This window comes from Halichoeres trimaculatus, unplaced genomic scaffold (assembly GCF_033239565.1).
Source record: "Halichoeres trimaculatus isolate MK-OKI-2021-1 unplaced genomic scaffold, fHalTri1.1 fHalTri1_scaffold_3, whole genome shotgun sequence".
In the NCBI taxonomy this organism is placed as follows: domain Eukaryota; kingdom Metazoa; phylum Chordata; class Actinopteri; order Labriformes; family Labridae; genus Halichoeres; species Halichoeres trimaculatus.
Genome location: NW_027437181.1, coordinates 29,423,303 through 29,439,082, shown reverse-complemented (window position 1 = coordinate 29,439,082; position 15,780 = coordinate 29,423,303). Strand labels below are relative to the sequence as shown.

At 42.1% G+C, this 15,780-nt stretch overlaps 1 protein-coding gene across 1 annotated transcript in view; it reads right to left on the bottom strand.

Annotated features, from left to right (window-relative positions):
- Positions 1-15,780, bottom strand: part of gse1b (Gse1 coiled-coil protein b) — a 223,237-nt gene that overhangs the window by 144,211 nt on the left and 63,246 nt on the right. Inside the window, exon 2 of the mRNA XM_074666033.1 lies at positions 11,248-11,389. Coding sequence (XP_074522134.1) covers positions 11,248-11,389 — 142 coding nt within the window. The remainder of the gene's footprint in view (positions 1-11,247; positions 11,390-15,780) is intronic.

Genomic DNA, 15,780 nt, shown 5'->3' with positions numbered 1-15,780 from the left:
TATTTTCCTCCATCTGCTGTCAATAAAAGGAGACAGATATAAACACACACGCTACACAGCCTGCTGCTGAGCTCAGAGCGTGCTGCCAGTCAGGCTTAATCATGCCTGAACACCTGTTTCCTCGTGAAAGTGAGGTCAAAGGTCAGAGTCTGGAGGTCTCTCACTAAGTGCTCACCCTTTTTTCAGAGCTACTGCTGAAACATGTCTGTAACCTGACCTCCCCGCCTGCTATACACTGAGTTTAACCTCACATTAGGTGGCCTCTACAAGGCCTAAACATAGCTGCCTCTGAGTATAAGGCCCCGGTTACACAGCAATGTTTCAACTGAATACGCGGTGAAAAAAATCTGTTTGTTTTCAAGGAAATACTGAGGGACTGAAAAAACTGTAGTAAGCATGTCAGGCCTGTAGTTGGTGCTATAACTGTCTTGTCCAGAGGCCGCTTTTGGAAGATCTCCATAAGGAAAGTTGAGTCGATCATCTGGTGTATTGGTGAATACTAAGTGCGAAAGTGGAGCAACAGATGCACATTTCGTTGAAAGACAGTCAGCAGATTCAGCATATTGAGCAGCACAAGCACAACACGGTAGTTCGTGACGATCGTAACAACGGTACTGTAGTTCTGTTGTATCCGCTTACACGAAGCCGAGTGTGACGTCAGCATTTCAAAGGAAAAGAACAGATTAAGGTCTTGCACACTGTGTCAGATTTTTTCGGGTGGGTTTTTTGGATCTGTAATCTGAAAAAAAACGTCAGACACAGACACCTTGCACACTGGATCCAATACATTTATTTTGTATTATTTGTAAAAATTCGCAGTACGAGAAAAATGAAATCATCAAGCAGTGATTGAGTAATTGAGCCTGAGCAGCGGCTGTCAGTATGTTTGAGGTATGCGTGCGGGGCTCACACACACACACCGTCACACACACATATACACAAGTCTTTATCATTTAAACATCGACAAAAATGGAATCATCATGCAACTGATCCTGAGCAGCAGCTGTCAGTATAGATGGCGTGCACACGCAAAGGCACACAGACACACACAAGTCTTCATTTCATTTATCATTTAAACATCGGCCAAAATGTGTACAGACATGTCAGAAATATGAAAAATGTGTTGTTGCAAGAAGCCTACACCATCTCTGAATAGTTAAACTACCCAGGAAATGAGCTGGGCAGTTGTGAAAAAACACAAAAAATCAAACCTGTTCCGAAAAAATAGTGTGCTAACATGATTGACATAGCATGCAATCAAATTTATTTTTTAACGTGCAGAATTTTCAGACAAAAAAACAGACTCGGTGTGCAAAGGCCTTTACTGTTTACACGGTAACGGTGTCTGCAGCGTATCAGAAAAATCCCACTCTGGAGGCAGTTTTCAAAAGTTTGCATTTCAGGTTGGCCGAAATGCTGTATCTGTGTAAACACAAGGCTGAAGTGCAACAAGTCTGCATTTTTATCTTTCAGCATAAAACTGTTGTCTTGTAACGGCCCCTAAAAGAGGAGTGTTCACTATGCATTTTTATATACATATAAAAGTGCATAAACATACGGGGAAATATTCAGCCTTGAGAGGTAGAACAAACTCTGAGCTGTTTTGCACTTTCATCATTTAGAGCTACTAGTGCAATCCATGAGCAGGAAATAATTAAGGAGCTGAAATGAAGAGAGCTTTATTACTTCCTGATCGGCGACAGCTCGCATCTATTAGCGCCCCAGCCTGCTGATGTATCTGCTGATGAGCTATGGCCAAGTAATGACGTGCTCTGCTGGCTGTGAATCCATAGGTCTCTCCCTAAGTCGACTCTTTCTGGCTCCCAGGCTCTGGATGGAAAACCACAGTCAGTAAATCAAACCCATCCGGAGGAAAGAGTAGAGAGGGGGAGAGAGGGCAAACGGCCTGTTTCTCAGCCTTTTCAGAGGGAGAGGAATGTGTTGGAAAGGGTACAAATCAACCAGAAGTGACTGCACAATGAGGTCAGTGTGATCAGAGGAGAATCCTGACTCAAATGCTAGACACGCACAAACACACACACGCACAGAAACAAACACATTAGGCACACACATGCAAACACAGTGAGTGATTGAGCTGGGGCATAACCCCGTGCCCACCCCGTGAGCGGCTAATAACCGTGGCCGAGTGCCAAACCCACTGTCTCCTGACTAATTCCCCCCATGCCCGCCAGGACTGGCGCCACACTGCAGAACAGAGCTCTGTTTTCTCAAAAAATCCTGTGATCATTACTTTAGTGAATCACTCAAATAGATGGAGGGGAAAAACAGCCACACAGGCCATGCAGCTCGTTGCCCCCAGAAGAAAAGATATAATGGAATGGACAATGAGGGAACTGTGAATTAATTTTTGTTTGTTGAGACTGCTTCCCATCAGTTAACAAACACCCTCACTCACACACACTCACACACACACCTTGACGCCCACTCTGCGGGCTGGAAAAAGAGGGCAGCGAGATGGCGCTCTGCCAAGCGTGGCACTGCCAAGAGACTCGGTATTCCTCGTCCCAGTGGCATTTTCTTACACACACACACACACACACACACACACACACACACACACACACACACACACACACACACACACACATGCACACACTTCCATCTGCTGTGCTTCATGGGAGCTGTGGCAAGCTTGTCACTGTCATTCCAAGTTAGCCCACCCTCCTGCTATTCCCACTGAGGAGGACAAAAGATGAGAGGAGAAAGCGAAGGAGAGGGAAAGGAGGAGGAGGAGGAGGAGGGGCACTGGCATTCCTCTCCTCGCCTCCTCTGACACCCCTCTGATCTCTCTCTCCAAGCACCCCCCACCCTCCAGTCGTCTCCTCATTCAGTGTCCCTGTCCTCCTCACCATCCCTCCTCACATCACGCTGCTCCTGTCATTCCTCCACCTGCTGCTCTCCTCTCTGGACAACAGCTTAAAACACCGTCTGCTCTCACTCCCATGTCCTCAAAAACAGCAGCACGGTCAGCGGCACAATTTGTCAAATATGAAGCTACAGGTGCCCTGTGGTGTCATTTCTGAGGGCTGTGCTCTGACTTGTTTTGATGTAGTGTGGTGTATTATTCAGCGTAAAAGGAGCAAATGTCACTCAGATTATAAAAACACTTTCCTTAACTCACAAACCTCCAACAACCTAACAAATATAATAAGGTTAAATTACCTTTAAAGCTATGTCATATTTCATCCACTGGAGAGGTTTCTGAGAGGGCATCTGATTTCAGTTTATCCACAAAGGGAACCAAAGAGGGCACGTCATTACATCTATCCAACAGAAGGACACCTATGAGTGCATTTCTTTAATGCTTCGTCTACTGTGTGTCATCAAAGAGGGCACTTCTGCAGCATATTTTCAGTCATCAAGACACAAAAGGCTATTTAAACACAGATTGTGGCCTTTTTCACAACTTAAACCAGCATTTATGCATAAATGTAATTCAGCAGCTCAGTTGTATTAGTGTCAAAACATGATCAGTCTGCACCTATTACTCAGTATATACCATAGACTGTAAAAAAAAAACTGCTTCCCCTGGTGACTGGCTGCAGTACAGGTCAAAAAGTCCAGGTCTCCAGCCATTCCAGATGGGCTGTGGTAAAACCTTGAAAAATTAATACACCTTGTAGAAATGTTTCTCACACCCCATAGCTGTAGTGGTCATGTTTAACGATGATTCACAGCTGGCAATCTCGTGTATTTTTTTCGGGGATAGTAAAATTTCTTGGGACGTAGAATCAAGAAGTGATTAGTCTCTCAAAAGAAAAAAATAATTATTATTATTCTTGTCACACAGCTCCTCTCAAATTCTCCCAGAATCCCTCACAGTCTCTACTGTGCAGACTCTGGCAGCAACTGTGACGGGGGTGTTTTGGCTTCAAAACCATACAATGGTAAATGACAGAGCCACGCTGTCCACTCTATATACAGTCTAGACCAAGGGTCTGCAACCTGTGGCTCTGGAGCCTCATGTGGCTCTTTGTCTCCTTTGCAGTGGCTCCTTTTAACTTAAAAAAAATAAATAAATAAATAAAACTTTTTCTTTGAAAATTTTGCAATTTTTAAAATATTTCTCTTTTTTTAATGTAACTTTTTTTTAAATTACCATTCATTTTTTGTTATATATATATTATATTTTGGAATTTCAAAATATTTTTTTTGCAAATTTTTGCAAATTTTCAAAACGTTCTTTGTTTCTTTGCAAATTGTCGAAACATTTTGCGATTTTTTAAATTTCATAAATTTAGCAAATTTATGAAATTTCAAATATTTCATTTTTTATTTTATTTTATTTTATTTTTTTCAAAATTTATCAAGAAAGGAAAAAGCTAAGACTTCACAAAATAAAAATGTATTTAAAAAAAAACAAAATCTTGTTTAGGTAACTATTTACTAGATTTTTAGTATTTTAAGAATTATATACACTTTTAGTCTTTATTCTGAAAACAAAATAAATTTTGTGGCTCCCAAATGACTTAAATCCAGGTGAGCTAAAGCAAAATGGCTCTAATGAAAGTAAAGGTTGCAGACCCCTGGTCTCGACTCTATGGTTTAAACCCATTTATTAATTGTGTCATGGTCTAAAGTCATAAAAAGTCTCAGCAGACATTATTAATAGCTAACCACACTGCGCTACTTTGGTAGTCCAACAAGATCTTTGATTTTTTTTCTCCTTCCTTGTCCCAAATTGTCAGCATATGCAAGCGTTACAGCACATGGTGTACACATCTCTGAGTTTTCAAACTTATAGCCACGCTAAGCTGCTTGTAAACACCCTTTCATGAACAGACTGTTCCTTTTTCATATGTGTGTGTGCCTGTGTGTGTGTGTGTGCAGTTTATGACCTTTATAACATGTCTGTTTATAGGTTAAAGCAGACAGCTGTGTTCTCCATGCTACACTCGTAATGCGAAACGTTAACCGAAGCAGCTCAAGCAACAGCTCAGACATCGATCCTCCTCCAGAGCAAATGTGGGTTGCCAGATACTGTGAATCAACCCCCCTCTGCGCCCCCACCAGCACCCTCAGCCCATCTTCAGCGGTGCTCCATGCTCCCTCGGTGGCTAATTGTAATTGTATTGAACTGGCCTGCAGCCAAGAGCTGGAGACTGCCAAGTCTGCCAAGTCCAGCTGTGCCGTTGCAATCAAAACACTCTCACAGCTTATCTTATGACAATCACATCGTCAGCATGTGTGAATCCAAGACAAACACACACATTCACAAAGATACACATATTCCTAAACATATTTGCTCAGTATGTGAGAAGAAGATGAGTGAAAAAGGAAAAAAAGAGATAAAACAGTTAGAAAGGCTAAATCAACACAGCACTAAGAGATGAAGACAAAGAAGAGGAAAATAGATGAAAGTTCCACTAAAATATTACTCATGTGTCTCCTCAAGGATAAGAGTTTTGTGTGGGCACTGATGCAACTGTGGATGTGCCTGGTTCCCTGGTCTCTGATAGCCATGCGCTGAACATGGCTGTTCGAAGCCTGGGCGGCTGCTGAAGGACACAAAGTGTTCACAAAGTATTCAGTTCAGACCTGATGGACACTGTTCAATCCCTGACGACATCCTTCCCACCGTGGCCTGTCTGACTTTACTGACCTCAAAATGTTTACACTCTCATAAATAGAGATAACTTGTTTCAGGTTTGTTTCTGAAACATATCCACCAAGAAAATAAATTCAAACTTTTCAAGTTAATTTACAAGTGAAGTTTAAAAACACCTTTTCCCATGCATTTGATTGATGACTTCATGGTGACGTGTAACTCTTTTCTACACTCAAATTTGTACCAAAATTGTAACTGACATATTTTTTTAAAGTTTGTTACCATTGGTACCAACTGATGGTGTCTTGTGTCTCTTGTTTGCTCTGGGTTTAACTCTTCCTTGGTGAATATTTAATACTCCTCTGTACTATTTCTTTGCCTGTATAAACCACTTTATATTGCCCCAATGTTAAAACCGTGTTGTATAAATTAAATATGCTAGCCTCCCCTAGTCTACAAATCTCCATGACTGCAAAATTCAACATAACACCAACTTAATTCTCATTTATCCAACCCCTTCAAGTACTTCTCAAAAATCATTATCTAATCCACAACCTTTATGTCTTTTGTGCGTTTTTCGTACAGAACTGCCACAAGATTTGTGAAATAAGAGGCAGTAACACATTGGACGCAGTTTGTTTTTTGGGGAAAAAGGCCATATGGTATTCTTGCATGTGGATTTCCAGTGCATTTAACAAAGCCTGCAAAGTCCAGTTCCTGTGCATCAGTGTAGCTTTTTTTCATGCTGCTTCTGTTTTTCCAACCTGTTGGCCACCAATTCAATGAGACCTGTTGTTTGTTTTCTTAACCTGTTGAGTCTTTTCAATTGAATCAGCGCTCCACAAAATCCTCTCCGTAAATATACGATTATAACCTAATGAGGGAGAAAAGCTATTTTAATGTGGCGCCAACCTTAGATACAAACCTTAGGGGCCATTTACACAACAACAGTTTTACTCAAAAGTTTTACTGCGTTTCGGCCTTGCGTTTCCATGGAAACAGTGTTTTAGCCAACCTAAAACGCAAACTTTTGTAAACAGTACCGTTGTTACGCTAGTCGCGGACTACCATGTTGTGCTTGTGCTGCTCAATCTGCTGAATCTGCTGACTGTCTTTTAACAAAATGAGCATGATGCGCCACTTTTGCACTTAGTGTTCACCAATACACCAGATGATCGGCTCAAGTTTCCTTCGATGGAGATCTATCAAAAGCGGCTTTTGGACAAGACTGTTATAGCATCACCTACAGGCCTGGCATGCTCACTACAGCATTTTCAGTCCCTCAGTGTTTCCGTGTAAACTATAGACTGTATAAAACATGGACAAAGTATCCACGACATCACCCATCTGTTCCTGAAACCATGAAATAAAGCCAATCCGTGGACGCAGCCACATTTGCTATGACGCCGGCTGTTAGTTTTCTTCGAGCAGCTACAGGGCACCCTGCGGTCATGTGTGTCACCTGAGCTGTGCCTCTGATTTGAAAATCAAACGATCCTAATAACTTCTAAATGGCAGAGTTAGAAAAAATTCACACACCATACAGTGGGTGCCAATGGACCCAAGCCATTTTTAGAACCTGGCTGTAAATATGCTTTTTAATGCCGTAAAAGTCTGTTTTTATGGCTGGGTGTGTACGTAACTTTCAGTCTTTCTGGAGCCAGCCTCAAGCGGATTCTCAATGAACAGGGACTTTTAGCACTTCCCCATAGGCTTTATTTTTACTCACCAGATGATGCCCCTTGGTGTAAATGCAGATTTTTTTTCAATGAGATTTAGAGTTATTGGATAAATCGTTGTGTAAACAGGGCCTTTATAATCAGCATGCTATGCACAGTGATGTGGTCTCTTACTCCTTTGAGCGCCACCTTCTGGTTAAAAGACAGTAACACAACAAAATATACGGTGAATGGATTGAGCTTATATATAGCACACAGTCTACAAAAAGGTGTCCAAATACACCAATTTTTACTGTTAGCTTGTGCCTCAAGCTCAAGGTGCAAAGTGCTCCACAGATCCAGCCCACAGATTGAAATATGCTCACACCTAACTGTTGTGCATGTGGTCTTTTTCTTATGAGATCAACTTTATCTCACATATTATAATAAACCCCATCCAACATGTGCATGTAAAAGCATATCACACTGTGTAGCATTGGTCAGTGCAATCCCAAATTAGAGCTGTGACCATCAAGGCTTTAAATATTCACACATGTGCCATTAAGACCCTGCAGAGATCAGACAGCAGCAGACAGCAGGACTGTCTCCCTCCCTCTGTCCTCCCTCCAGCCGTTGCACAGGGGCACTTTTAATGATTTAAACCCAGCAGTCTTAAGATCATGACTGATCATGCTCCTCTCTGCTCTGTTCAGTGTGAAGACCGCAAGCGTGTCTTGTGTCACGTTCCTAGCCTGAGTGGAGGAAATGGGCCGTGTCATGTCAGTGTGAGCTGCCGCGAAACACGCATGATGGAGAGGCCTTAAATAACTCATGAAAACCCTGTTCTCGAGCCACACTAGACCTCTGGGAGGAGAGCTCTGTATGTGTGTGTCTGGGGAACTGCGGTGGCCTCTTTCGTCATGACTGTTTAACCAAGTGTCTAGGAGTGTGTTGTGGTTGTGAGTGTGTGTGTGTTTGTGAGTGTGTGTGGGTTCAGTAAAAGGAGTAGAGATAAGTTTCTGTAAACTAGCTGGGGGGCCCTCACGGCTAAACAGGAATAGCCTCAGAGAAAAGTGAGAAAGAGGCTTGAGCAAGAGCGTGGCGGGGAGACAGAAATAGAGAGCAAGAGGAGAGGAAGTTTAAAAAGAAGATGGTTGGAAATTAAAGAATTAGATTTAGAAAACTCCTGTGTTTGTGAGAGTAAACGTTAGCGTGGAGAGGGAGAGGAAGAGGAAGAAAGAGGGAACAGATACCCAGTGAAAAGGCAGTCCAGCTACACTGATAAGAAGAGACAGCAGCACTTTCCACATAAACGCACTGAGCTCCAAAACTCACTGTAGTGATGGCCTCCCTCAGGGTAAAGTCACACACAAACATACATATACACACGTGTCACTCTTTTGTCTGTCTGCTTCATCGTGACGTCTCCGAACTCTTCTCCTTGGTGCTTTTCCACCATCACCACATATCACCTCATCAGTGTTCAAGAGTATGGAGGAGATGGATTAAAACTTGCTGCAAAACAAACAGCCTATTCTTCGATTGGATCACCAACACAAACCCTCATGTTGTTGCAAAAAAACAGGAGACGTGTAGGGATGTGCTTGGGCATGTCAGAGTCTCTGTGTAAATGCTTAGTGGACAGGTTGGGTTTCCTGGTTTACATTGTTGATCATACAAATCAGTTGCGATTAAACACTGAATTCAAAGCAGGTGAAGGAACCAGATCTCCTGAATATTTGCAAAACAAACTGCAGGGAAATCATTGTTATCTCCTCTAATCTCACTCACAGCAGCATGTATTGGCAGACTCTTGCAAAACACCCAAAGACAGCAAAGAATAAGTTAACACAGCCTGGCTGGAGGCTGCTTTTGTGGTTATATACAGATACAATACAACGGAGTTTCAACTGAAGGATTGGAAACAAGTCAAGTCAAGTCAAGTGTTTGTCACTCCATGATTTGAGTGTTAGAGCTACCTCAGACCTCATCTCATTCACTGCAGGGGTCTGACTGCTTCCTGTGTTATTACACAGCAGGGTCAGGAGGAAATCTCACACAGGAAACAGGAAACAGAGATAAGTTTTTAGCTGAGAGAAGAGTGGGCTTATTTTTAGTGGTTTAACGATTAAAGCTTAAACAAAACATTTCCTATTGAATTTGAGCTGTGAGCTAAAGGCAAAGTGTTAAAAAAAAGTACACAACAAGTGTTTCTCTGCTGTCTTGTGCAGCAACACACAGTGCTTAAAAAATGATCAGTACATCACCCAGCGTAAGGTGTTCACCACCACTGGCCTAAATAAACAGTTCATGGTTGATTACCAAAACACTTCTCATGTGTCTGTAAAGGTTAATCCAACCGGTTATGCAAGCTCTTTAAACAAAAATAAAGATTTAATGCCAAAATATAATTATTGTTGTTATCCATGAATTTTCAATGTTCTGTTTTGCCAAAATATAAAAAAGAACATAAGAATATCATTGCTTTTAGGCTGACAAATTACAGTTTTTACTTGTGTTCCTGAACAGAAAAATTAGTTAAAATGATTGTTAATTATTTTTCCTAAATTCCTAATTTGGTATAAAAATATAAACAGTAATCGGTTAGAACCTCCTCACCCCTGTTCAAAATGGTAAAGTGTTGGGAAAACTCCAAAAAACAAAGAGTCGGTGTTACAGCACTTCATGAAACTCAGTGGTTTCTCATTTTTGTGACAGGTGGTCTAATGAATTTGTTAAGCACGGTACATCAAAGTGCAAAGTGGTGCTGGGGAAATCTTATGGCCTGTACTGTCACATCCCATTAACATCTTTAAGTGTACCACACAGCGCTGCTGAAAGCCATGGCAACTGAAAACAATCGGCAGATTGTTCAGATGAAACATGAGAGCGTTGCTGGAAAGCGAAAAAACTGGAGTTTCTCTGGAGTCTACTTGAGACTGACTCCAAAAAGCCAAGGAAACCCCATTAGAACCCGTAGTCAAGAGAGAAAAGGTTTTGGTTTCTGTATTCTGTATTTCTGTTCTCATTTCTCCATTTTTGATCTTGAACCTTTGAACTGATGCTGATGTTCTGTACCCTTGAGATCTTTGCTGCTGCCCTCCCTGCCTTGGCTTTTCATGTAAGCATATGAAAGAGAGGGAAGGTGTGCTCTCCCTACCCCAGGCTTTGGCATTCCCCCCAGGAGTGTGAAAGGGCAGAGAACTACCAGAACAGAGCAAATTTCAGTTATGCATAGATAAAAACCTCCACCAAGGAGGTTGCGTTTTTGGGGGAATATGTCTGTCAGTCTGTTTGTCTGTGAACAACATGAATCAAAGAGTAATGAACGGATCTGGATGAAATTTACAGGAAATGTTCAAAATGGGATGAGGAAGACGTGGTTACATTTTGGAGTTGATCCGGATCACCGTCTAGATCCAGGATTTTTTTTAAAGGATTCTTTATTATTGTGTGATAGGGCTGTTTTAACCATTTGTGTATATAACTCCACGATAAATGGTCTGATTGCTTTGCAAAACAGTACAAAGACAAGGTCACCATAATTTCTGACAGGTGTAAAAGAACAATCCAGATTATGGCAATATTCTGAATACTAAGATCCAGAATATGAAATATGTACAGGGTCATCATTATTTTTAACACTGTCAGTTAACAAATTATGGTACAAACCTGCAACTAACACCAAATTGTTGCAGACAGTCTGCTGAAAGGGAGTATAACATTAAAGTAAGACCAAAGCGTTGCGTGACAATCACAATAAGCTTGGTGGAGGTCTGCGCTCTCTGAGTGCTTTTCTAGTTAATTATTTTGACTGAATCAGGCACAGCTAGAGACGGGTTGATTTGACTGACAGGTAGTCAAATCAGGATGGTTGTTGGAAGGCAAAGCTAAGGCCTCCACTCTACTTTACTTACAGCTTTCTAGATTAGCTAGAAGTTAGCTGGAGTTAGCCTTTCCAACATGGTAACCACTGGAACTGACAGACAAACATTTTAGTCTGTCATCTGAAGTACTCACTGGAAGATGGGCGTTCAGCTCGGTCAGCTTTCTCTGGCTCTGACGTCACTGGGAGAGCCAGTGTATGGTCGCCTGCAGGCTGTGAGGGCTCAGAGCCGCCGTCCTTCCTGGCCCCGGCTGCACTCTCAACCACAGTCCCCACCTGTAAGATACAAAGACATCATTAACACAGAAGAAATAGGGGAAGAGTTTTAGTGATTCAGTGCCCTTTTGTAAGACGGAGGTGGAGTTAATTAACTACAACTGAATCAATGAGTGTCTTCAATAAAAGTCCATAACACTAATTACACACAAGTCAAGAAGTAGTCTGATCCTGCTGAACACACTGCCATGCAAAGGTTGCCCCTCTTTTATTTTTCTCACCACACTGTTGATGTAATTATCAAATCTAAATAATAAAGAGACACAGGAAGAGCAAATATAGCAATTAGCTGCTGTTGTAGCCAGACATTAGTGCAGCCATTTTTAGCTGCTGTCATACATTTCTGCTATAAAAAGACGAAAACTAAAGGGGATGCAGCACTGGGTGAAAAAGTGTCCCTTCCCAGAAGTGACAGAGCTGCAGAGCAGACAGACGGAGAGACAGAATCAAAGATGGGGAGAGACAGAGGAAGAGAAAGAGTTTTTCTGACAGCCTGAGTCTGTTTGGATGTGCTCTGCTCTGCTCTGCTCCCCACAACAGCTGAAAGAGGAGAGAGGGATGAGCCTTCAGGAGAGAGACAAGCTGACCATAAAAAGCAGAGGGAGAGGCAGAGGGTGGCTGTCAGCGAGGAGTAGAAGAGGGAGGGAGAGAAAAAAGAGGAGAGGAGAGTTAAAAGGGGGCTGTGATGGCTCCCTCCATTGACAAGCTGCAGAGAGACAGGCAGGGAGGTGCAGCGTATCTTAAGACAAAAAGGCACCCTGGGCTTATGAAATATAGATAGCTCTCAGCTGGAGACAGAGACACAGAGCGACAGAGCAGAGGAAGGGGCCCTGAAGACTGACGAGACCCCTCTAAACACACACGGCTAAAAATAAAACAGACACACTGCTAATGACTCCTCATGAGAAACCAGAGGGAGTAGTTACTGCTGCTTCTCTTTTTAGGTGTGTGTGTGCTTATAACGCCCCACACACACACACGCAGGTGTATTTAGCATCCAGTTGCATCAATACTTCCTCCTTCTGAAACGAACTGAATGGGCAAACCACAACTATGACACAAAACTGACAAGTGTTTTGGCTGTTGGCCTGTATGTAAATCCACCTGCTGGTCAGAGGGGGAGAGGGGGAAGGGGGAGAGGGGTGAGGAAGTTTCTTTCAACCGCCTCCCTCAGACCTGCCCACCTGCCCTCTCATCAAGTCCAGACAGCTGCCTCAGTTGAAAAGCAGTTAAAAACCATTAAAACAGACCTCACTTAACAATAAACTCACCCTTTGTGCAGGCTAACGATCCACCTCTCCCACGCACTCTCTATAATGGCTAAGCCACTGAAGTATTGGGATTTACATGCAGAAGTGTGTGTGTGTGTGTGTGTGTGTGTGTGTGTATGTGTGTGTGTGTGTGTGTGTGTGTGTGTGTGTGTGTGTGTGTGTGTGTGTGTGTGTGTGTGTATGTGTGTGCATGTGTGTGTATGTGTGTGTGTGTGTGTGTATTGAATCTGTTGAGTTCCCTGACTGATCCTGTCCCCTTCATCAGACAGTTTGGGTGTGCCTACTCCGTCTCTATCCTTAACACTTCAGGTGTGAGCAGGTAAATAGTCATGTCTGAGCCTGGGTATTAGCTCCACTCCAGAAAACCAACACAACAAACAAGCCAAAAGGTTGCCTAACCTTTCCCATCCGTCTCAGCTGCTTTGCTGTTTTACTTTTGTTTTCCCTGTTCTTTGATATCTGAGTTTGAAGCACACTACAGGTGTTCATTTCACAACTTCCATAACTCTGCATGTAAACGTGAACAAAGACAGGAGGCTCCAGAGAGGAAAGTAAGAGTGTGAATTGCTCTAACAGGTCAGAGCCATGAGCCTGGAGTACCTCATCACTGAGATATTACTGCTCTTCATGGCCAAAGAAAACAGATGGTGATGAGTAACACAAAACACACTGGCCTTAAAGAACAAGCTGGGTGCCAAGATTTGATGCTACACATTTAGATGTTGCCACCACTTTCCTCAAATGACTCAGTTCTGCTCACATATCTGGGAGAGGCATGATTACTCACAGTTTGTCAGGTTGAACAACACAGTGTTGCTGTGGACACAATGATTACAGAGTTTCAGCAAGATGAAGACTCAATAGCAGTTTAACCAGCTCTGGGAAGCTGTACCTTTGACTGTAAATGGACATTGTTCTTTCTGCTGTGAGGTGTGAAAACACAACATCAACAGGTGCATAAATGCTTAACACCTGTAATACTTATCACTGAACTGTCAAAGATACCTCTGGAGAGTGCAGACGTCAACGGAGGAACAGATTGATGACTTGATTCTAAAAGTACATGAAAGACTTTTAAAGATGCTATGAGGGGACCTGTTTTAATTGCACTCCCTCGCCACCTTGTGGCCTGGAGTCTCTGCACATTGTCATAAACACTGTGTATTTGTTTTGGAATTAAAAGAAGATCAGATCAAAACAAATTTTCTTTTTTCAAGACAACTTTTTACTAGATAAAACTTAGCGAGGTAAGGTACTTATCTGTACAGTTATGTAGCGCTACACTTTAAAACACAAGCAAATGTTGTAGCAGCCGGCTATATGTTAGTGACACCATCAGCTCGGTGCTCTAATGTATCTTTAGGCTAATGTGACAACAAGTAAACACTGTTAGTTTGTAAGTAGTTTAGTAGCTGTTTATATTCAGCCCAGCTGGCAGCCCAGTGCTCTAAGACATGTCTGTAATGTGTAACGTTAGTAAATCCTGGTTAGTTATGTCCTGCCTGTCATCTACCAAGCAGAGCTAACGTAACCTCACTCTTCATTTATTGATAGACTCTCAAGTTTGAACAGACCACTGCAGAATAACTGCTGACTGTGGGTTGGGATAAACATTATCACAAAAAACTTAGCCCCTGTGTTATAAAGTAATAAAAGCTAATTAGCCTTTAGCTCAGGCTGTATCAAGAAAGCTTTTTAGCTTTCTTCTGCTCTTCTGTCCTTTTTCTGTCTGACAGTTAGGCTCCAGTGTCCACCAGCCGGCCGGTGTGGTGTTTTTTTAGAGACCTAGACGTGCCGTTAATCAATCCAGTCCTGGTTGACTCGACCTGGAAGCTATGAAGTAGCAATTTGAAATAACCTGTAACCAGCAATATTGGTGCTGATAATGTCATTTTAAAGTGCATTGATCCCAAAAACTGTAAAAACAATGCTTCTGAATGTACAAAAATTACTATTCAATTGTTAACTTATATATCCTGTAGACAGGTGATGCAGCATATATAACGGAAGGTGCATCAGACGTATCATTCTAAATCAAGTACCCAAGAACACAAGATAAAACACAGGTATAGAGCTGGTTGCCTGAATTGGTATCATGGATTGGCCCCTTCCCACGCATAACCAATCCAGCTTTACCAAATATTAGGATTGGGATCCTTATTTATAGTGAAGCAACGTGGAAGAAACACTGGTGAATCTCATCACTTGTTGTTATGGAGGTGATGCTTATACCACAGGTAACCTATATGTTCTGGAAATTACTGAAGTCCATATAAGCTACTCATTAACTTTATAAAGACTATAAATTGATTCTTACAGAGGCAGTTTTCTACCAGAATAACTTCTGCTTTCCAGACCAAAAACAAAGACATATATTACAAAACAGACCAAACAGAACATGTAAACTATATTTACAGGTAGCATTTAGTAGGTAGTTTTGAAATTACCCAAGTGACTATTTTATTAGCCAGTCCACAGCTTAATGCTAAATGCTAACACTTTCACAATGACAGAATAACATGTCATACCAACATTTGGATTCAGTGCAAACAAAAAAGATGGTACTGGCTTATAAATAACTGGACAAATTATAGTATGACCTGATCATGATGCCATGTGTGGAAGGGTCTGAAAAAGTTCCTCCCACAGAATATGAAATATTTTGTCCTATAAAAATCCAACTGAAAGTTGATATAACATTTTACTCCAAAGCACTAATTAACCTGGAGTGCCTGCAAAAGAGTTCAAGAGTAGAGTGAGTAAAAGTCATGATGTGGGTACTTGAGCTTATATGCACACTCATGTGGATCACTCTAAGCAGAGCACGAACAGAGGGGGGACTTGTAGGATGCAGCACAGGAGTCAGGAGGTGAAATGAGAAGAATCTACAGAGGAAGGACTAATTGAGGTTAATTCCAGAGTTCAGCATCATCTCCTTTAATCAGTAAAGAGGGGAGTAAGTAATGGGAGATGTTGCAGGACAAGGAGAGAGCCTCACACAGCACAGTATGCCCTCAAAGGATCACAAGACATTAGCAGCCGAGTGCAGATCTTGATATGAAGCTGCAGATAAACACAGAGTCCTGAGGGCCTGCAGGCTTACAGAAGCTGCACCGAGCA